General features: G+C 41.5%; 1 protein-coding gene across 1 annotated transcript; it reads right to left on the bottom strand.

The window, feature by feature from the left end:
• Positions 1-211: 211 nt before the first annotated feature.
• ly75 (lymphocyte antigen 75) lies at positions 212-23,142 on the bottom strand. The gene is made up of 35 exons (XM_070847511.1): positions 22,915-23,142; positions 21,120-21,491; positions 19,797-19,970; positions 19,366-19,527; positions 17,537-17,656; positions 16,020-16,160; positions 15,460-15,657; positions 15,185-15,345; positions 14,956-15,063; positions 13,707-13,795; positions 13,394-13,563; positions 13,063-13,262; positions 12,408-12,550; positions 11,806-11,884; positions 11,591-11,662; positions 11,135-11,258; positions 10,957-10,992; positions 10,601-10,770; positions 9,429-9,496; positions 9,225-9,301; positions 8,511-8,653; positions 7,905-8,013; positions 7,549-7,709; positions 7,031-7,160; positions 6,332-6,552; positions 6,060-6,222; positions 5,197-5,361; positions 4,991-5,113; positions 4,709-4,894; positions 4,345-4,568; positions 4,050-4,257; positions 3,678-3,839; positions 3,452-3,568; positions 2,634-2,816; positions 212-1,891 (listed from the first exon to the last, which is right to left on the bottom strand). The coding sequence occupies exons 1-35, from the start codon at positions 23,015-23,017 to the stop codon at positions 1,716-1,718; spliced, it is 5,238 nt and encodes a 1,745-aa protein (XP_070703612.1). The 5' UTR covers positions 23,018-23,142; the 3' UTR covers positions 212-1,715.
• Between the last annotated feature and the right edge of the window lie 316 nt (positions 23,143-23,458).

Here is a 23,458-nt window from a genome sequence, read left to right as displayed (position 1 = left end):
GGGATAAAAAAAAAAAAAAAAAGAAAAACCTCACCTATGTGTGTTTCAATCTTTACTCATTACCTACTACACGCTATGGTGGTGAGACTGGTCTGGCTTCATTGCTAGCTTAAGCCTGACTACATGCATGTGAAGAATGTAGTATAACAATATTATGGTTTACAATACATCAAACACTAATTACATTTAACAAAATTAAATAGGACTAGTCTTTGAAGTCAAGAAATTTTATTGGAAGGATACTGTACCTGATTTGAGCTGATAGATCGGTTTAGGATTGGCAAGAAAGTGAAAAAAAATAACAGCCCGCTGACATTTGGCTTACAACTTGATATGAATGGGTTAAGAAGCCGTACTGAGGCAGTTCCACAGACTGAAGGGGAAGCTCCGGCTTTGGACATTCAAATGACTCAGAGCATCTTTGGTTCATTCTCAGTTATAAAACAAAACACCACATATTTACAGCATTCACAGCAAAACGCCAGTGCAATTTGAACATCTTTAAAAAAAAAAAAAAAAAAACTCTCCAAACCTCATTGTGCTTAAACGTAGCAGGAACTGTAGCTCCATGACATATTAAAGTGCGTTCTTGCTCAGTAGTTAAGTGCATAGGAAAGTCTGATCTATATAAACACACACACACGATACCACCGGGTGTCTGATTCACTTTTGAGGCTAAGACCGCATCCTGCACTTCTAAAACTAATCAGCAGGACTAATGTTTCAGGTTTTCTTTCATCATTTATATATACACACACTATTGTTTTAATCAAAACATTTTAGGTATTAAAAGGTAAATGAATCAGCAAATAAACTGATCATAACCCAATCCAGTGGCCTAAAAAAACTCCCATTTCTTCTGAATTAAAGATGTTAAAAAGGCACAGTCAATGAGGTTTTCATCAATTACATTTTTTTTCTACTTGTTTAAAGGCACAGTGCATGTAAAACTACAAACGTGTTTGCTCGTGTGACCTCTCCAGCCAAATACTATTCAGAGCAATAAAGTGGAGCTCAGCATCTCAGGCGTCCCAAAAGATAAAAATAAAAATGTAAAAACTTACTTTGGTAGAAAAGTATTGTGAGTATTTGAAAGGAAAACCATCTACATGCATGGCACTAACAAAGTCAAGGAAGAACTCGTTTTGCGATATATTCAGGTAAACTGGCTTTTTGAAAGTCTATTAACGTATTGATTAATTGTAACAATGTGGAAATCAAACCTTCTGAAGTTAAGAAATAGAACTCGATTAGACTGAGCAATGGTGTACGCAGTATAGAGTGATGAATGCATGTTTTGTTTCCGGTAGTTTGGAATCACGCACACGTCAGTGCAATTTAACCCTTGTTTTAAGGTTGAATGGGAGTGTTTTGTCAGGTTGCATATTTTTGTAAATAAACTCAAAATCTTTCTATAACCTACAAAAAAAAAAAAAAAAAAACTAACATCCCACTAATGTCAATGAGCAACATTTTGCAGAAAGCATCAGCCTGAGTATTTACATTGGGTATAACACAGGGCTCTTAATAAGCAAAATCTAAAATAACCCAAATTAAGAAACTGATTTGGCAGATATTCACAACAATATTTACAGCTTAACACGTCATTCAAATAAATAAATTAAAAAAAAAAGGGGGGGAACGCAGCATCTGCTCCTAAAATACACAAAAGGCAGGCACATCAATACTCCCTGAGGTCGATCACTTAAACAAGCTCAGTCAGCTTCTGTTATAATACTGGTGGTGTCTGATTCATCCAAGGTTCTCTCATAGCGGACAGTGGACGAGAAGTGGGCTCTTTTCTTCTTGTAGACGACAAAGCCGATGGTTAAAAGGAGAGCGATGAGGAGCACAATGAAGAAACCCAGTGCCACGGGATAGCCTGCAGAGTCTGTGGACCAAAGGCATCGTTAGTCGGTCATCGGTCCATCTTTGGACGTCTTTGTGCTTCCACTGATTATGACGTCATCGTGTTTGACTTCAAACAGCTTTTATCTGAGTTCAGACCCTTTGTGCAACAATAAGTACTGTGAGGTGTATTTGTTTGAGCTGAAACATGCAAAATCAACGCTCTTAGTGAAGTTCTGTAACTTTTGGTGGAGTGTGGTGCTGTGGTGAATTCAAAATATATGTTTATTTGCCTTCTTGCGAGTTAAATGAGAGGATTGATACCACTTTCATCTCTGTACAGTAAATATGAAGCCTCAGCCAGCCGCCGGTTAGCTTAGCTAAGCACAAAGACTGGGAATAAGAGGACACAGCTGGCCTGGTTTTTGTCAGGTAACTCCCAAGCTCACTAACAAACACACTGTATCCTGTCTGTTTAATCCGTACAAAAGCCAAAGTAAAGAAATGACGATGCACAGTTTTGTGGGCGGTTGTGTGCATAACTATTTCTTGACTGGGAGCTGCAATTTCCTACGATGGTTGGCTGGCATCTGTTTTTTTTAACCTTCATACAGAGCCACAGCTATAGCAGTTTCCCTATTTCCAATCTTTGTGCTAAGCTAAGCTAACCAGATGCATCATCACCATACAGATACAAGAGCGGCATCTGTCCTCTCATCGCAATCTCAAAAAGTGCACCTCCTAACAATGTCGAACAATTCCTTTAACGCAGTTGTGACACTCACGCGCTTCGGTTTTGCAGACAACACGACTGTTGCTATCTGTGCAGCTGACAAGACCCCACGTTCCTTCACCTCCGGCCATCATGACGGCACACTGGGGCTCCGACTTCTTCCCAGTAAGCTTGGCCTCAGACTTCCAGTTAGAGTAAGCCAGAGCTGAGCCGTCCTCCCAGGACACGGGCTTACCTGGGAGGGAGAACGAGGAGACGATGAGTGGGGAAAGGGAGGAGAGAGACAGGGTCGTCACTATTATCACGACACAAATGTCACAAATATTGTCTGTGATGTTGAGGATTAGTATCCCACTCCGGTAAAGAGAGAAAGAAGAGATTTCTTAAAAACATTATTTCATTTTCTTGGCCATGGTGGGCAGCAGAACAAACTGTAAACACAACACTGACATTGTCACCTTTTAAAAGGTTGATATTGTCATTTAATCCTTTGCTAATATGAACATGTTGAGTATGCAGCTTTAACAGAAATCAGTAGCAGATTCTGGTCATGGTTCATACAGGCTAATGAAGAACACTGAGGTGCTTTGTACTCAGTTTAACTTGGTGTTTTAGTCATGAGTTTGCTAATTAAATCAGGTATGGAACAGTCCTGTATTCTGGCCTAACGCTGATGTTATCACAATTTCGTTTTTTTAGTTCTTCCTTTGTTTTATTCACATGTAACCAGGAGGTTCAGTCGAGCCATCACTTCAAAATTAATTGACAGATATTTTAATACTGTTTTATGCTGCTCTAACATTGGAATTCTCTGCACACACTGTAATGCAACGGGCCTATATTGCTTCTATTTCAAATTAGGGAGTCTACCTTGAGTATCAAGGTGCATGTCGAGCCATACTCGACTGGTGATGAGAGGGTCATTGGACATGTACTTTGACACAAAGCCGTTCTCCTCTGTGGTCTTTATGGTCAGTAGTTGAGCATCTGTCGGGAGATAAAAAAAAAAAAAAGAAATGACACCAAAAAAAACAACTGATACCGTTGCTTCAGGTGAATGCTAATTACAACCTTTCATGCACAAACAGAAACTCACCCATGTTCTGACAGATGTTCCGGGCCTGCTCCATGCTGTACACACTGAAGTTGTAGAAGCTCATGTTGAAGGCGTAGCAGTGATCCTGATGTTGCACCCACCTGGCCATACTGCTGCTCTGAGGGCAGTGACTGGCCTCTGGGGCAGCCTGCAGTCTGGCTCCTGATTCATAACAACGCACAAACAAGACAGTCAGTGCCACTCCAATACAAATTAAGGTGCACCCCTTACAATAGTAGCACCTGCATGGTTTTCTCCTCAGAATCATTTCTGCAGACTTCATTACAGACAGCGATTCCAGTCATTTTCCTTTTCCTACGTGACGAAAGAGGAATAAAGTGGTGCTATATGTAAAACGCATCGGTGTCTTACTCTGGGAAGTGGTGGTGACGGTGGTGGTGTAGCAGATGGCTCCTTCTGCCAACATGTCGCAGCTGGTCCTCACCCAGGACCCAGTAGGGGTTAGAAAAACACAGCTGGCCTCTTGTTTGTCTGAGCTGGAGCCCACCAATGAGTCAGAGATGGTGGGTTTGTGGTCAAATCTCGTCCCATCGGACCACTCATAATCTGAGCCGCTAACCTGCACGGAGAGACAAACTGCCATGTTGGCCCACCTGGTTCATTCTAAATTATTTTTGCTCCGATTTTGGTCAAGTGAAATTCTTACATCCTGGTTCGACAGGCCAATCCAGAGCGGGAAGCCGTCCGTCTTGGCAATGAGATTCACATGTGCACTGTGCTGGGCGTCGTGGACACTCGCCAGGTGGCCTCCGCGCTGACCACACTCTTTCACAGCCTGGTACCAGCTCATCTTTTGGGTTAAAACCTCATAGGTTAAATTGCCGTAGTGTTGTAAATCCCGGACTGACTGGTCGTACTTCTGTTTTGGTTCTTTGGAGGGAAGGAATAAAAACATGTAGAATCAGGAGGAATAAAAACGTAAAATCATTTTGAGCCTGAAATATTTTTAGTGACAACGACAAAAGTGGACGGAGAGATATGAATTATGATGAAAAGTGTGATACACCAACCGTTGTCCAGTTTGCAGACCACAATGGTCCTTTGTTTGAACTCCGGGAATAAGTTTTGGTTCGAGATGAGAATCCAGTTGCCGTCAATGGTGACACCAGCCAAGAATGGCCCGTTTATATCTGGTCGACCTTTTGCCCAGTTGGAATATTGAACATTTGTGCCATCATACCACTTCATCCAGTTATCTACGGCAGAACAAAATTACTATCAACTCAGCCTAAAAACACAGCATAAGTAGCACGAGGCTGTTAATACAGCACATTAAGTAATAGAGTACAAACCTTTCCCTTCTTTGAACAGCCCCAGCCATACAAACTGGACCAAGTTTTTAAAGGGAATGAGTTGCTGCTGAACAAACGTGTTCTCCTCTGCGTTTCGGATGGTGAGGATGTCTGCACCGTCATCTAAAACACAAATGCATCATTAGCAACGTCAGCCCATCGTATCTCCATACTACATTGTGTGCCCAGCTTTGCACAAATCTTACGGAGTTTTTTGCAGGTATCGTGAATCTGGTTTTGGTCAAACTGCTCCCATCTGGAGGCGACCAGCTGGAAGGAGTAGCAGTTGTTCTTGAAGGGGATCCAGTTTGGCCCATTTATCTTATGGGGGCACTTCACTGCAACGTCCTCTGGTGTGGTGATGATCTCTTCTGTAATACAAAAGTTTACAGTTTTATTCAAAACAGTTTCAAAGCATACTGAGGCCTGCCAACAGAGAGGAGATGAACCTGTGAAGCTGTCAAAGCCACAGGTCCATCTCCTCTCTGTTGTTAGCATGTTAGCATGTTATGGAGTGATTTACAACAAAAGAAAACACAAATTAACAAACTGTGGGGTTTGAATTAAAAAAAAAAAAAAAAAATCCCTACACTCATAATTTCAAACTTGAAAACCTCTTGGTTTTTTTGTTTTTTTTACAAAAAAACTGGGATATTCCTAAATTTGTATTTTATAGACTCAACAGCCCTTCTCTCTGGAATAAATCCCCCAGACTGTGACTGTGCTGTTTTGACAACCAAATAGGGCAACCATGGCTTCATTTTCTAAGTTTCTACATTTCCTTTATAACAGACATCCTGTTACCACAGAGGACTTACCAGCAGAGCTGTAATTTTAGACACAGTATGGCATTTTACCCATGTGCTCTAAACACTTTGAGCTGTAAGAGGCATAGCCACCATGCTTTACAAATGCACTTGAAGAAAAACATGGATCCATTAAAATGTGTATCACGCTGAGAGAAGTTCCCCAACTTTCCTGTTTCATACACCAGAAATTCCACCACTATCAATAATTAGTTGTGAGGAGGTGCAACAGGCATTTCTTGTTATCAATATTCCCCACTTACTGATTGGTTTGTGGCAGATGGCGCCTCCTAGCTCCTCCTCGCACTCTGTGGTTTTCCAGAAGCCATCGGTGTCCAGGTAGACGCAGGAGCCGCTGGTCACGTCGGAGGACCAGCGGCTGAATATGGTGTGACTGTGGTCGGTCCAGCGGTAGTGGATCCCATCCTTAACACAAAACGAAAGAAACATTTCAAGAAGAATCTTGAAAATAAATAAATAAAAAGTAATAAATAGTGCCTTAAAATAAAAGGCAGCCCTTCATTTGTGCACTTACGTCTTCGCTAAAGAGGCCGATCCACATAGGGGTGCGCGCACGACTCACGTACACAGTGAGGGTGGATTGCAGGAAGGTATCGGCCACGCTCGCCAGGTCCATGTTATTACTTCTGCACTGCTCTAAGGCCTCAAACCAGGTGAGATTTTTGACCAGCAGCAGGATGGTGTGGTTATTGACCAGGAAGGAATCTGTGGGGACGCTGGGCTCCTCTACTTTATCTGAAATGAGTAAACCATAAATCATGTAAGTTGTGCCATGAGCCATGTTGCTCTAATACCTTGGTTGCAAATAGAAGTGTTAATTCCCCTTTTACAAAGTATTTATCTGAGAACTTCATGGCTTTTATTATAAACAGTGTGGAGATGGCAGGAAATGTGGGGAGAGAGAAACCACATTCAACAAAGACCCCGACTGGCTGACCATAAATGGTCCGCACCTTAAATCTTTGGTCACTAGCCTCAAAAAAAGTTGTAGTTTAAACCATTTACTGCCTTTTCAAATGCACTTTCCCATAAACACTTAATAAAATGCTAATCAGAATAAATCTCAAGAAATTTTTTAGTATGCAAGTGCAAGTAACTCGTTTATGTGACGTAAACAGTTACTTTGGCAAAACTAATGGGGCAACCTGAAGCGACTTTTTGGACAACAATGTGAATCTCAAAGCAGAGTTCAGTATTCGAAGTGGTGATTTACCTGCATAGTGCTGGCAAATGGACACATGTTGATATTGTGCGCAGGAAGAATAGTCCCAGGTACCCAGAATGGCAGAGTTGGGGTTATTGATCATAAACACACACAAATCCATACTCTCTGGATCCCATGTCTATCAAAAAGGAAGAAAAACAAGTACAATATATTGTCAATTCAAATGTGTCTCTTAAAATGTTCCTTTAATATGAGCCACCGTTGTCCAACTCTAACTGTGGAGAACATATTGTATCTATCTATAGTCTGAAGCGAAGATGAGTGGGCTGCAGACATCTGGCAAGGATGCTTTTTTAAACTCCACATCCCCAGTTTTTTCAGTTTTTTAATTTTCAAACTTGTAGTCTTTAGCCCCGACTGACACAGACTTAAATGATGTTCACTTGAGGTAATTTGTTGGCCAGATTTCAGGCAGCTCCCTCAGGAGCCACAAAAGGCTGTGAATGGCTTTTTTTTCCCCCCCCACATATGCAGTAGTGCTCATAGTACTAGTAAGGGGAACTTACATTGACTTTTATTGCCCTGTGCATGCCCAGAAGCAGAGGGTTAAAATTAATGTAGTTAACTGGGGACTGATCCATCCACTGAGGGTCGTCACGTTTGATTTTTAGACCAATCCATATCCTTTCCATGTTTATCATGCTCGGCAAAAGGGTGGTGATGAAGTCTAAAAACACACAAATATAGCACAATTTTATTTTTTTTTATTCAACAGAACACGTGTTGTGACTTAGTTGAAGAGCTCTTTAAACAAAATTACCAAAAAAAACAAGGTCTTTAACATAATCTGAGTCATAATAGGTACGTTAACCGTGCTCGTCTCGTTCATTAAACATAAAACTAGAACAGTAGCCGTCCTCACCTTGTTCCACCTGATCGGCTACAGTGACCAGGGTTCCCCTCACAGACTGGCATTTCTCATTAGCATACTTGAATGACACAGGCTTCCTGCTCTCCATCAGTGTGTAGCACTGGAAAAAAAAAAAAAAGACACAACCACTTCAGCGAAGAGTGCGTATTCAGTCTCAGTATTCACCAGGCTTCTCTTGTAACAGAGATACTTAATCTCAAGAGACTTCCTAGTTATTTAATACTTTAAAATTATATTTATTACTATTAACACAGATATACACAGATGGGCAGATGCCAAGTAAAAACATTTTGAGGTAAGCTATCTTTTTTTTTTTTTATCATTTGAAACCAAAGTTCTTTTCTTTCAAGCAGTAAAGAAATCTAAAATCATGATTTGAGAAAGAGGCCAGAGCTCATCGGTTCTGTTGGGTTAACACAAAAAGACATTTGAATTTCTTCTTACACTAAAACTGCAGCTGTGTTGGAAATATCTCAAATTTTCTGTTGAAGTAACAAAATGCTATCACCCTTTTATCTTAGCTCTAATCTCTCTTAGTTTTGTGTGATTGTAGGGTCACAAGCATCAAAAGTGTCATGCAGTGTCTAAAATGTAGACCTTATTTCTGAAGGACAGAGAGTGAGAGTTGTTTCCACAGGGGAGTCCTCCAGGCTGAGGCTCCAGAGGGTTTCTCTCCACTGACGTGACGTTGTGTCTCTCACACACAAATGACAATTTCTGCTGGCAAGTGCGCTCATGCTCTGCAAGTAAACATACGACAGTAAAGGTGTGTGTTAGTCAAAGAAACTGTGAGCGTGCTTATTATCAAAGCAAACATTGTGCATCAGAGCTTCTTTTGCTCTCTGGAAGGATTTAAGTTAGACTCGTTTTTGCCAATTCAGTGTTTTATGCTGCTCAGGACAATTTTCAATTGTCCAAAACATTTAAATATTTGCTATTCTTTAAATATTTCTCTAGCAGATCAAATATTCATCATTAAATTGCAATTGTGAAATTTAAGTTTGGAAAACGCATCTGAAGCTATCTTTGTTAGGACTTTAACACAACAAAAACAGAAGCAAACAAAACCTACCGCCGCCATCACATTTTGATAAAATTGGTGAACTCTGATTGGTGCATAGAAATACGTGGCATCACCTTTTTCCAACTGAGCCCCGCCCACTTCATACCAGTGATATGAGCAAGAACAAAAACACAAATTCAACCTGCTCTCCCAGAAGTCAAACTGTTGTTTTTTTTTCATGCAGGACTCTCAGAAAGAAAATATCCTTAATCCTGCTCAGCAGTATAAAAATACTGATACTTACTCACCTGGAAAGATGTTTTCAGCACTGATGGAGGTACATCTGCCCAAGAAAACTGAGTGAAAAATGTACATCTGGATGTACCTAGAAAATACATAATTTCAGTCAACTTCAGCATCACATTTTACAACATATACACAGGTATAAGCATCATATATATCTGGTTATGGTACAACATGAACAGTTTATGTGTGTGACTGTGCTGGCTTACGTCATGGGGAATATCCGCCCAGGCTCTCTCATATCGATCCACCAGCCTTGTTTGGAAGAAGTTGATATCTGTTCAAAACATGCAAGCTTAAGTATGGCATAATTAAATAATTTTTTTTTTTTTAAATCAACGTTATGACCTCTTGATGAACTTTACAAGTCAAGCAGGCAACTTTAATGTGGAAAAACCTGGGATTATGGAATCAAATAGTTAAATATCTCTAATAACATGAGGCATTTAGAAACTCATTTTCTTGTATGATGCTTGACTGTACTAGATGCATGTGTAAGAAACGTATATCGGAGCTTTCTGGTGATTTATTTTTATTTTCAGAAAAACTTGATTGATTGTTAATGAACTGTGAAGTCAGTGCTTTTCAGATGACTTATTTTAACTTATTTTCTTTAGTGGCTAGCTTGGAGGCAGAATTTATTTTGACTGCTATCAGCTGTATTCTCACAAAAAAAAAAAAAAAAAAAACAGCTTCCCATGACCAGAAGATAGTGGAAAGAATTTGTCCGGTCATTAAGCTCTAGAAATCAACTACAGATGCCCACAGGCTGAAAAATGTAAACATGGTAAACTGCAAAAAAATAAAAGGCAGGAAATTCCCATTTATTCGAGCTTTTAACCCTTTTGTTCTTAACTGCACAGGCATATTTATGAACTTTTAAATGTCCTTGATAATTTTAAACTCAGCCACAAAATGGTGATGATAGCTGAGCAGCAGTAACCAGGCATGGCAGGCCTGTCAAGCTTTGGATTTCTACATAAGCAGTAGATTCAAACAGTGAGCGTGAGACGGTAATAAAAGCTATTCTCGGTATGTAAAGAGTTCGCAGGGTGAAAGGTGGTGTCTTTCTTAGCCTTCACGAAGCCAAAAAACACAAGAGTGAGGAAACAAGAAAGAGGAACAGAACAAACAGCATGTTTATTTGCTCTAACATAAGCTCTAAACATTTGCATGTCTGCCAAACTAGCAAAATGTCATGTATGTAGCCATCACGTTTAAAAACTTTTTTGAAAGGTCAATGTATTAAAATGAATTAAGATTTTTTTTTTAAAAAGTCATCCGTAAACAGTTTTCAGCCAAGTCAAGCAGCTTTAGCATTAGCTTAAGAACCTACGACTGATATATCTGCCACCTTTAACAGTCAGTTAATGTCACTTACACTTTGTATATACTGGTGGATCTGTTCGACAGCAGTTGAGCTCAGTGGTGCAGCCAGTTTGCTGTCTTCTGCACTGCAGAACAGCTTTGCCTCCTCGAAAGTTAGCTTTGGCTCCTTAACAAACCAAAACTCTGCTCCATCTATGAAGATAGATGTCTCATGGTGCCCGCCTGAAAAGAATAACAAACAGCTCTGACACGGGGACACATTATAGACTGTAGCAACAAACACATCACTCCCAGCCACAGATGTGCAAGGATGTAATGATTCTATTAGTGGATCGCCAGAGACATTTTGCCCACTAAAGGATCCAAATTACAAAAGATATTTTCGTTCTGAGAAGATGTGGTCATTACCGGGATTGTACCAGTCTGGCCTCTTTGGTGTCTTTCCTGTTGATGCACCAACAAAGAATGAGTTTGTGTTAATATAAAACTCAAGTCAACAACTGTGTGCGCACTAAAGTCTGGCGACATCACAAAGCCCTTTAATCAAGCAGTCTAGATGAGAGATGTAAGCTCTTCACAGTCTTACCGCGGGGTATCTGGCAGACCCACTCCAGTCTGGCATCACAGTGGAACGGTGTGGCGTAGAAAGGAGTGGGGGGTAAGTCGTGGAGCAGAAACGCAAACAGGTGTTTCAGGGAGTTCTTTGCTGTCTAATGAGGACACAGATTGTATGCACAAATGTTATTATAAAAGGAAATGTGCAAGAGAAGCAGTTTGATAAGCATGACATCGGGGATCTTGTTGCTCTGTGCGGTTCAGTGATAGCTTAAGAAGAGGACGTCTCGCTTTCCGACAACACAATCAGTAACTGAGACAAGCTGAATGAGGGCAAACGTCAGAGTCTGCACAACAAGATATTAAAAAAAAATAAAAAATAATGAATGGAGAGCACTCCCTTCTCAGTAAAACACAGGAGTCAAATAAAGGAAGAGCTTTTCTGGGATTTTGTTTCCATTTAGGAGTATAAAGCCACTCAGCCCACCTTGAATGCAGTGCAGTCTCGGCTGTATGCATCATCCTCATGGAAGTCTTTGTGTAAAACATCCATAGATACCTGTTGTAGGGACACGGAATAAACAGACTTCATACTAAGCAGTACGTTGAAAGATCTCATACCAAAAATGACATCTGAAGATATATACTGTATGTGTCCTGTCGGTGTGTTAAGGAGGCGTTTAAGGTCAGGATTATACTCACAGGCTGGCCGTCGCTCCACTGCCAGGAGCGATCGGCCGGGTTTCTCCTGTTCAGGCCGACCCAGAAGTACCGATTATCACTGCAGAGCAAAGCGACATCATTCATTAAACTTAAGTGATCTTCTTTCAAAGAAAAAAGACGACAGAAAGCTACTTTTAAGCACTGAGAAATTTAAACAAGGATCTTGGAATTGTATTCTTAGGTAGTTAAGTTTGTATCTAAGTCTTACGCCTTGCAGAGGGTTGAAAGTGACCGAAAGTTTACACTGATTGGATGCGTGGATTCTTAATTCTTTTAGTTAGATACAAACGTTTCAAAGTGGCTCAACTCAGCCACTCACTGAACAACTGAACTCGCAGAAATGTGAGTCGGGAGATGGTATGTGTTTATTTTAACGATCAAGTGAAGTGCTGAATGTTTATGTGAACAATGAGAGGAGGTATGTGCCTATGAGGATGAACGAACATGTTCAGTATTCACCTCTCTGCTAAGTGTGACTGAGGGTTGAAGCTACGGTCGATTTTGATCAGAATGCTTCCAAATAAACCATCGACAAATACCGTAATGCTAATAATGTAAGGATTACATGCATGTGTGTATACCTGATGGTGTCTCTCATGATGATGTGCAGGGCCCTCATCTCGTCACTATTTGTGAAGCTTGGCAGGTTGGCTCCCAGAGCCTGACAGAACCTCTCGGCTTCCTCCCAGGAGCGCTTCCTGCTCAGCCGCTCTTCGTGAAACACCTGAAAAGGTGAAACAACAACAACACACAACAGGTGCTGAAACAGAACCAGTAAAGCAACAGACTGGAGGGGGGGGGGGGATTAGTCACTTGTCAATCACTGGGCCAAAACTTCATAATAAATTACATAATGCTTAACACAAATGGCATTTGTTCCCAAGAATGAGATTTTGGAATACCTTCTTTGCTTCACCCTACCACTATAACTTTTACTTCCTTGCTCCTGTTTTTCTGTTCCCATGATCCACTGTTCTATTTGTCGAGGTTGGGTTTGTGTTTTGTTTTGAAAGACTTTGAGACATTTTCATAATGTAACTTCCCTTCTGGGATTTATTAAAACAGCACTCCACTGATTAAGCAGAGCATTACTGTAACACCATCAGGGTCACGATGGACTGAAAAAGTATCAAAAGAGATGCAGTTTATCCGAAATCTAATTAACTAAGGCTCCTAATGGTGGACAACATCTACATGACCACAGATATTCACAGGCACAGTAATACACACACGCACCTTGTAGCAGTATTTAATGTTTGGTCTGGACACCCAGCCGTCAGGACAGGTTGCGTTGGGGTTCGGCTCTGGTTCTGGGAGTGGAGGTGGACTGAGGTCTGTTCTACAAATGGTGCCGGCCTTAAAAATGGTACAGTTCTTCACCTGCCACTTGCCCAGGGGTTTTTCGGTTGAAATCACCACACAACCTCCATCGTGGTCTGAAATACAAATGTAGATGAAGCACAAAGAAATCAACCATGAGTCTGTTATGACATGGCTAGTCCTCCGGTCTTGTGTTATTCCTGCATTAGATGCTGAGGGGAGCAGTGGCAGTGTGGCTTTTACTAACCTGGTTCGACCCAGCCCCAGTTGGTGTATGTAACCACACCCGGGGACCCATCTTGACTCAGCCACTGGTACTCCCCTGTGTTCTTAATGTCCTGCAGCCCTATCCAAAAATACTGAGGTTCCTGGCTGATGTGCTCGCCAAGTATACGGCTGATAAAGGCCTGCTCAAACCTGGAAAGAACAGTCCAAACCGAGTTCAAAAAGCACAAGTGGTGAAAGAGTTAGTATTTGCCTTACAGTCTTACAGACTCAGACCAGAATGAGTGTCAATGTGCATTTTCAATCAAAACAGCAGAGACACCACTTGAACAGACCTGTTTCTTATAGTGATGTTGCAGCGGTCTTTGAAGGACACTTGTTTGGTGTTCACTTGATAACAGGAGTTGCCGTGTCTCTTCCAGCCCTGGTGGATTAACAGCAATGAGACTTAAGCTACATGCAAGCAATTGCAGTCATACGTCAATTCATTCCAGCAACAGCTGCTAATACAGCTACAGATCTGACTTTAGCCCCTTTATCCCTAAAAAGTGGGCCAAATGTCTCGATAAGCATGGCTACTCCATTCGTTTTAATGATTGTTGATACACACATGCAGGTCATGTACAAAATGTTCATGTGTGGAAGGACAGATAGCACTTGGAAACATGGATAATCAAATAGAGGAAGGACAGATATCATTTGAAAACATGGATAAATGAATATGTCAACAAAAAGATCACATTTGACCAAAAATCCATCAGTGAAAAAAAAAAAGCGGAGCATTAAAACAGCAGTTGGTTACTTTTAGAAAAACAGCTTTTAGTCATATTAGCTCAAACTGCCATTATATCATGACAGTGCATGAGACGGGTAATCTGTGAACAAAAAAAAAAAAAAATCAGGCTCCTTATGCTCCTAATGCCTTTAGCAAGAACCCACCGTGCCTGAATAAAAACAACCAATCAGAGCAGAGCAGAGAGCAGATCTTCTGCAACAGCTTAATTCAACACAATGGCTGAGAAACAAAGTCCAGCAATGGAAAAAAAACGTGTCATCTGTAGCTGTGTGGAGCTCTGTGGAATAGTGGTTCCTGTTTCACAGCAGAAGTTCCTCTGCATCGGTAAACAAGTGATTCTGCTCCTCTGGTCTTTTAATCACGATTAATATGTGGAATAATTAGGCAATTTAAATAGCAGAATCAAAAACAGCAGTGATACTAGGCCTACTTCTGATAAATATAGTGGATGGGCTTTTAAAATGTTCCATGGCTGGCCAGTGTTACTGTTATGTACCACTGTGTACACATTGTAGACGTGGTCTCTTCGGGTGCCACAGTTTGCCTGTGTGTGCAGACCTGGAAGTTGCATTCATTTCAATTCTTTTGTACTCTTTCAAAGTTCACTCTCTCCTCAGTGTTACCAACTGCTGCCTTAAGGCCCATGATGTGCACATAGTCTTTGCGCCTGGACCGAAATTACATGACATGATGAGCTGATGCCGTCATCTGCAAACTAAGTTTAATAAGATAAAGCATGAATACGACAGACTTCCATTGGAAAATCACAGCATTTAGAAAATACTCACGTCTTCAGCGTGACATCCGGTCTGTGTCACTGATTCCTTGACCTCTCCTTTCTTCTGACACAGAAAAGGAAGCCTCTGTGTGCAGTTCCCAACTTGCCAACCATGAAACTGTGGAGAACAGACACGCCATACAAACTAACTTGTAAGAAGACAGAGACAGAGGGTGCAGCTACGCAAAAATGCCTGCACTCACACTCACACCCACACCCACACGTCGACACGTACACACCTGTCCAGAGTAGAAAACACAGCTGGTATCCAGAGTGGGCTGGACTGGTTGGTTTGTGTCCCAGTAGGTGAATGTGACGGGTGCCTGGTCGATCCATTTGAAGACAGTGGGGGTCACGCCGATACCAATCAGACCGATCCACACGTCCAAAAACTGGCCATCTGTTGGACCATAACACGCATAAGAACATCTCATTATGGAGATGTTTAAAATGAAACTCAAACAGTCACGACAGGGGCCTGGGCGAGGGAACATTATGATTGTTTTTAATTTACCTGCATGGAAATTAGTGCTGATCATCTCTTTGCTGTCGATGGAGTGGAGGGTGGCCAGAGAGCCTCCTCCCTCTGTTTTGTTACAGTGCTGCTGGGCATCTGTAAAGGTTTGAGGGTTGTCCTTCACTAACTTGTAACATGCTCCGCTCCATGGGACCCAACCATCTTCACACACTGTTTCGTTATATACAAAAGGCTCTGTAGAGAGAGAGAACGAGAGAGCAAGACAGATAAAGGTCATGAGGGAAAGTCAAGTCAACTTTGTCTATCATATTGCGAAATCACAGATTTGTCTCCAAGGGCTTTTTAATCTGTGCAAGGGGGGAAGGCAGAAACAGAAGAGGGATCTCACTTCTAGAACAGACAAACAATACAATAGCTGTTGTATGTGTATATATAAAGGACGGCACCCAATACGCTAATATGCTAAGCTAACATGGTTAACATCAGCCTATGTGCAGCCTCACAAGGCTGCTAGCGTAGCAAGAGACTCTTAGTTCGATCCAAGTATAATCCAGAGGAAAGACAAGATCAGAAAGTGACAGCAGCTGCAAACCTACCTGCTGTGGCTGTGTGAGAGGCTTTGATACTCTTCTTGCAGATGTATGGCAGCCGTTTGTTGCACGACTCAGATTCATAGCTCTGTTTGGAGTTCAGGACTCCACAGTCTGACTCAATCATCACGGAGGTGGATGGCATTCCTGTCAAACACATTCCCACACGCTATGAATAAATATAAGATCACACACCGACTGTGACAGCAGAGCAGAGGAGTGGCATTTTATCTTTATTTTCAACTGCGTTTCACATATAGAAGTGAAATAACGGAAATGTTTTATGTTGCAGTAACGGTCCAACATGGTGCTGCTAATAGCAGCACTGACATGTTCTAAATCATAGCAACCACAAAGAGCTCATATTGGTACAAGGCCAGATGGCTCCCGTATCCTTGATGCTCACGCTGCAGTGTGACACTGCAGAACACCACCAGAAGAAAAAAACACAGCAAACATATTACAAAAGCTAGAGGGTTTTATAAAGCCTTCCATTCAGTACAATTAATGGGTTATTCAGTACCACTAACAATCCCAATGCCACTCTGTGTCCAAAAACCAAGCACAATGAGCTTCTTTTCAACACTGGCCTCATTGTTTCTCTGACTGACACCAGGTCTCAGTTTATAGAAGGGCAGCGACAACAGCAGATCACAACAGGATGCAGGTTTTGGTGTGCAAGGAGGAGAAGGCGTTACATGCAAGTAAAAGTGGTTTACTGTGGTTATGTGGAAGCAATGCCTACAAATGAAGGTGCAAAAGCTATACACACAAAAGTGTTGAACTTCGGCACCTCTTTTTTTTTTTTTCTCACATTAAGCATTTTAACACTTGTAGGTCTACACCAACATTCAAAAGTTTGGGATCGGCTGCCACAAAAGCTTGATTTGGTACAGTCAGATTGCTGAGAGGACTACTGCGTAGTTCTGAATGGTCTTTCATGTCACGTCGTTTAGATTATAGAAAGTCACCTTTTACAAATAGATGTTATTTTATATGAAGGGTTTACAAAAGAACCTAATGGTTCTCTAATGGAAGAAAAAAAAAAAAAAACTAGGTTCATTGGTTCAACCAGACTGACAAGTGAAAGGGCAGAAAGAGACAATTCAAACTACTCATCCTAAATTCTGACTGCAGAGGGCCCAAAGAAAAACTGGTTCCCCAAATATTTAGAACCCAATTGCAAGCACTGGAAAACAGATTCCTCATAAAAGGAAAGGGTGTGTGGGGGAAGAGATAACTACAACTGTATTCTTCCTTGTCACGCAACACTGTGGGGACATCAACTAGAGTGAAGTTTTACTCATTTATGGATTCATCTTTGAGAGCCAAAACCGTTTCAGATGTAAAACATTTTTACATCTACATTTGGTGTCTTAATTATACTGTTTTTATTTATGTTAAAATTGCCATTATGCGTGTCCTACATGTCATTTAAACAGATACTGTAGGGCAAAGATTAGAGGGTAACAAAGAGGTAAGACAAAAGAAAACAAAAAACAAACACATATAATCATCATCACCTGTTTCCCAGCGCAGGGTGGAGAGCGGGGAGCCGTCTGACCACTGCCATCCCTGAGAAGTGTCTAACTGGTGAAGGCCGATCCACATCCGCTCAGGCATTCTGTTGAGGCCGTCTAACACTGCACAACGCATTTTTAAAAAAAAAAAGGAAACGACAAGTCTGAGATAATATGAACCATCGTTATCATTTGTAGGTTTCAGAGCGTCGGAATAAAACACAAACACGGGGATGCACAATAAATGGGGTAAAAATGAGAGAGGCTTGCAAGAGCATCAACACATTTAAATGTCACTGAGAGCGGCTGGTTCAGGAAGGACGGTCAGCCCGTTAAAGAAAACTACCGCTGCTGCCCTGGTCATACTTGTGATGTGGTTTTCAACTTCCCAAAACGAGTTGGTGGCGCGAGTGTCTTAAGACGACAGCCGCAATAGCTGCACTCTCAAACATCTAACTTACGAGCATGAGATATTTTGGAGGCCAGCTATGTGACATTCTCAAGAAATAACCGGTTCGATAATTATTCACAATTTTTAAAAACAAAAGACAGGGTTCTTGCCATGTTTTTAATGTTTCTACAGAAGTGCTTACGATCCCAAAACCCAGAGATGACTTTAAGAGTGAGATGCATCCTTGAACCTACAAGACTGTTTAAATATTCATAGAGCTTACTGCACTGTCATCGTACTCTGATTGCATTTCTGGTCTATTCTATTTGTTTTTCATTTCATTATATCTAACTTTAAGTGAATTCATTCTGCTTTTTTTCCTCATTGGTTTTAAACACTATTCCAGTGCTTCTCTTTATCCATGTAAAGCACTCTGGATTGCCTCTGTGACATGTTTGACATGTGCTACATCAATAAAGCTGGCTTGGCTTGAGCTTGTCTAAATTACATCATGGGCATGGGAAACCGAAAAAGAACAACAAAAGGAGGAAATGCCTTGTGTGGCAAAATCACAGTATTTAGCAACAAAACCCCCCAGCACCTGCAAAGACTGATGCTTTACAGAACAAACTATGAGGCGGTTATTCTAAGTAAGATCTAACTGCTTAGGGAGTTCCTGCCTCCACACACACACAATATATGGCTCCCAGTCAATGTAGCGTGACTTTTTCCATTTCTTTTACTTTCAGTATGAACAACCAAGTGTCAGACTAATAAAAAGCATAACAAAAGCCAGCGCAGTGTAGAGCTGAAGAAGTAAAACAAAGAGTCAATTAGAAGTTGCACTGTACTTAAATTAAAAGACACTAACACAAGATACTGTTCTTTTTGTGTGATAAAACTTCAGGGAGGGGAGGGATTTCATTTCTTTTTTTTTTAACCACTAAAAAAAAACTAAAGCTGATGTGATATTTCATTTGTAATATCATTCATGTCAATACAAATCTCAAGTCAAAATCGATGCTTTTTTTCTGTTTTATTTACTGAAATAGTTTGTTAACCGATCACAGGGTCAGTCTCAAACGCTTTCCTTCAAAGATCTCCAGCAGTACAAATATTGCTTTAAGGCTTTGAGAGTCACAGGCCTGTTGATATATTTAGGACAGGATTTATTCTTATATCTCTGTTTCTCTTTTAAAAGTGTTTTAGTAGATTTGCAGCCCTGTCGACCTAATTATTGCAGCAGTTTTTGTTATTATAAATGTTCTTTATGAGCATGTTTAGACACATCCCACTCATACGTGAGCGTTTGATTGTGCTGATGCTGAACTGAACGTGTCATGACTTTTACTACTGTGTGCTATTGATTTACGTCAGCTTATGGGTGGAGAAGAAACAATAACAGATGAAGAGGAACTAATACACAGTAAATCAGCCTTACGGGTTTTGGACTGGAGATCCTTGGGCTCAGACACACTCAGCAGATCAGCTCCCTGGCTGCGACATGAATCCAAAGCTTCGTGCCAGGACACCACAGCATCGGACACAAACTCATAGCAGGATTCCCCTTCTGGCCCGGCAAACAGAGTCTGGCAGCCCTCCTCTGCAAAGTCAAAGTGTTGGTGTGACATGGTTCAGTACAGAAAAACTTAGATTAAAACAGAAAATAGCGAGCACGCATCGCCTTCTGACAAACATTTTAGGTCATTAATGTCATGATTATGTCCTGGAAAGCATCCAGCCACTACTGCTACTGAGACAATTGTAGATTCTCTTACAGTAATACTGACATTTCTGAGGTCAATGACTTGTCTAATAAAAGGCTTGAAAATCACAAAATCTATGATAATGGGTGTAAAAAGTGCCACATGCCAGGTATTAGACAGTGTCCCTTCTTGCGGTCTTGGTCGTAGTCCGATGACGTGGCACACCAGGGCAGCTCAGGGAAATCAGCATCCAGGAGGCATCCGTGATGCCAGGTGCCGTTGTACTTGAAGGGGAACTCGCAGGGAGCGCCAGCGGAGTTCTGGCCGAAGGTGTGGACGACTGCACAGAGGGGAGAGGTGAGCGAGGAGAAAAGTCAAAGACCAATCACAGGCCTGTCTTGTTGCAAAACCGCTTCTCCTTCTCAAGATACAAGCACACACACCTAGCAGACAAGCTCAAGTGAATGGAAAATCCTTTTTTGGAAACAGAAATTAGTTTGTTTGTGGTCAACAAGACCACAAAAATAGAAGGCCTCAATAGAAAGTGAATAAAAGAGACAGAAGACCTTTAGACAAAGTTAGTTCAGTGTTGCATTTTGCAAATGTAAATGATGAAACACTACATCTATTACTGAGCACCGTGCCCAAAACTTTTACTGTATGTTGGCAAATAGAACAAATGAACTATGAACAAGGAGAAACAACATTTTATAGTGAAGCAGTAACAACTGTGCCCAGAAAGAAATCACAATGATCTTGATGCAGGAAAATCAAATCAGAGAAGACGTGACAATGTGAGTTCGTTGTTTCAAGTGACATAAGAAAACCAGATGGTGTAACAGTTCGAGTTTGCAAAACTCGGATTTAAAACGCCTTTGTAAATGCCTAATATTTACCTTTTTTAAAAAAGGTACAGATGTTTGCATTCTATTGAATGTGTGTTGTACAGAGAGCAATATCTATGACTCTAAAGTAATAGGAAGAATTAGATTTTACACCACACAGATCGACAGCTTATGACTGCATGTGTGAATTCCCCAAAATTTCGAAAGACACAGTTTCATACTCTGCGGTTTCAATTTCTTAAACTGGCATTGGACTCGCTGTCATTACCTGACATGTGGGAGTAATGATTGATAGGAATGAAGATAACCAACCAGTCAGGCAGTTTAAATTTCACCAGAACCTGTTTGATCATGTGATAGACAAGCTAGAAGAGTTAGTAACACCTGTGTATACAAGGGTGTAACGCATCACGAGGTTGGAGTAAATTCAGATTCAATTCAGGAGGTGGACTCTCTGGTAGAATTGAATTTGTTCCACTCAGCACAAACTGAATTTAACACTACTTTCATTTCCTGACAGAGAATTTCCTCCAGCATTAGTCCGTCCTCAGAGTTCCGTAATGGACAGCTTGAAGCACTTATTGCAGCGCTCAGATCTACAGTAAGTCTATGTAAGCGTTTTATATAAAGGAAACCACACTCACCGCGGTATGGCCTCTGGCAGATGTTGTCCTGGGATCCTCCTCTTACCCAAGTATCACCAGTGTCCCTTTTGGTGGCCACTTTGCCATCGCTGACCGCCAGGCCCATCAGATAAACAGAGTAAACGGCCCCATCCAGGCAGCGCCACCACAGCGGGATGTTGGAGCCACAGTCGACCATGGTCAGCGTCTTGGAGCTGATTTCCAACGCCAAGCAGAGGGACGTGGCCTCGTGGAAGAGCCGGTGACCCGAACCCCACTTCCATAGCTGGGACGTGCTGTTTGAGTCGCAGGAGGTGAGAGTCAGGGCTGCTTTGGCCCCCGTGCCCAGACACTTCCCTGTGCCCGAGTGCTGGATGGTGAACGCATCCTCATCTGTGGTGATGGGACAAACACGGCGGAAAAAAATGTTTACAAAGTGTTCGACGTGATGAACGAGTTTATGTGATCTTTGTGGTCCACATGGACAAGATCACAAACAAAAAGCTGGTCCAACCAGTGCTGGCGCTGGATTTGTGTTGTAGTCAAGAGATTTCCAAAGATATAATAAAAACACATTTAGTATAAAAGTTGATTATTCATTTGTCACATTATAACTGGGCACAATCCCAGATACACTTATGACACGGGATGAATATGTCTACAAAATACTTGACTGCAGGTAAACGATCCAACCAGAGACTGCTGGGCTGCATTTGTTAATAAAAAACAACTAGACAGAGAAACTGACCTTGATCTTGTGACCAATATCAGATAGATAGATAGATAGATAGATAGATAGATAGATAGATAGATAGATGCTTCATTAATCCCGTGGGAAATTTAGACAGCCGGAAGAATAAAACCATACAGTGAACTGCTACAGAAGCTGCCACTAAAATAGAGTACATGTTAATTTAAGTGGGGCAAATATAAGGAAGTTAACTGTGCAAGTGTAAGGTGGCAGAAGCTGTGCAGGAATAATGACCCCCCCACACACACACACACACACTTGAAGAGCATTATACAGGCCTGACTCCAGCATTTTTAGACTTATTATATCTAAATTTAACCACTTTTAAGAAACAAATTTAAAAGATAGTACACCCCCCCCCCCCTCTCCTCCACATTTGAAAGCAACTTTGGGGGCTTTGAAACAGTTTTTAGAGCTTCATGCTGGTGAAGACATTTCTTATAGAGAACAAACATGTAACTGCACAGCTATCTGAAGAAAGAACAAGAGGAAAGTAGAAGAAGAAGGGACATTTAATAAATAATAAACAGTTGTGGGTGATCACAGCGACACATGGAGCAAATAGATAAGAAACCTACACACAGGCTTTTTTTTTTTGTTGTTGTTGTTGTTGTGTTTAAATAGAAAACACAATATCCCGTTCCTGCATATCCCTGTGGCACTGAAAGCTGTGTAGAACAGTGCTACTGAGCATTAGCAGCCTGCAGCTTGTCAGATGGAACGCAGAGCTACAAGGGGAGGGAGGCATGAGAGTGCAATTTGTTTGACCTGTCAGAGAATATGTTGTGGCATCACACTCTCTGGGGGATGGGGGCACTACCAAACTACTAACCAGCCAGCCGCTTCCAGGTAAAAAAATCAAAAAACTGGGTTTGTATCCGCTCCACTTGTTGCGGTCCAGCAGGTTTGCAGCTATTGTCCTCTGATTCATGTCGCGCTCCTGCGGACGAACTTATCAGCCAAATGAGACGAGGGTGAGCGGCAGAAAGAGCTCAGTCACGGCTGGAAACGTGGTCGGAGACACAGAAAAGAAAAGCAAAAGTGTCGCAGCTTGAGGGTACTTACCGAAAGCTTTAATATTAGCCGGTGAGCAAGTTCCCAAGAAGACAGTTGTCTCCAACGCAGTCAACAAACAAAGGCAAAGTGTCGCTGCGGGTGTTTTCAGCATGCTGCAGGCGGACTTTTTGTCGGATTCATAAAGAAATCTGCCCTTCCGGAGTGTGCAGCCCTGAATATAGGACGGTCGATGTCTGAACTCTGAAGCGAAAGTGAGCAGATAACTAACCTAACCCAGTTCTGCCAACTGTCAGCTGTGTTATCCGGAGTCCCGCTCCGACCTGCAGCCACGGCACGGGTGCCCGCTTCCGGTGTCTCCTACAAAATAAAAGTACCCGCCTGCCCACTAGGAAATAACCCCTCTGCAGAAGGAATAAGGTGATGATGGACTTATGTATATGATAAAATAATTGGGTTTTAAAAAACAAAAAACTTAATTAGAGAAAATTAAAATGATAGTGTAACTCAAATGTATGACATTATCAGTCAAATAAAAGCAATGCAACTAAAATTATGAAAAAAAAAAAAAGTAATCTTCCTTTTCTCCCTTTTT

Source organism: Pempheris klunzingeri, chromosome 1 (assembly GCF_042242105.1).
Source record: "Pempheris klunzingeri isolate RE-2024b chromosome 1, fPemKlu1.hap1, whole genome shotgun sequence".
Taxonomy (NCBI): domain Eukaryota; kingdom Metazoa; phylum Chordata; class Actinopteri; order Acropomatiformes; family Pempheridae; genus Pempheris; species Pempheris klunzingeri.
The sequence above is the reverse complement of the archived record's forward strand: the minus strand, read 5'-3'. Positions and strand labels throughout refer to the sequence as shown.

What these genes read in the sequence shown, in the direction of transcription:
- ly75 (XM_070847511.1), bottom strand. Translation starts at nt 23,017, where the DNA reads ATGCTGAAAACACCCGCAGCGACACTTTGCCTTTGTTTGTTGACTGCG. An exon ending in CTCTCACACAGCCACAGCAG is followed by an intron (nt 15,658 to 16,019) that starts GTAGGTTTGCAG and finishes CTCTCTCTACAG; the next exon opens with AGCCTTTTGTATATAACGAA. An exon ending in GTGTTTTCTACTCTGGACAG is followed by an intron (nt 15,064 to 15,184) that starts GTGTGTACGTGT and finishes TGTTCTCCACAG; the next exon opens with TTTCATGGTTGGCAAGTTGG.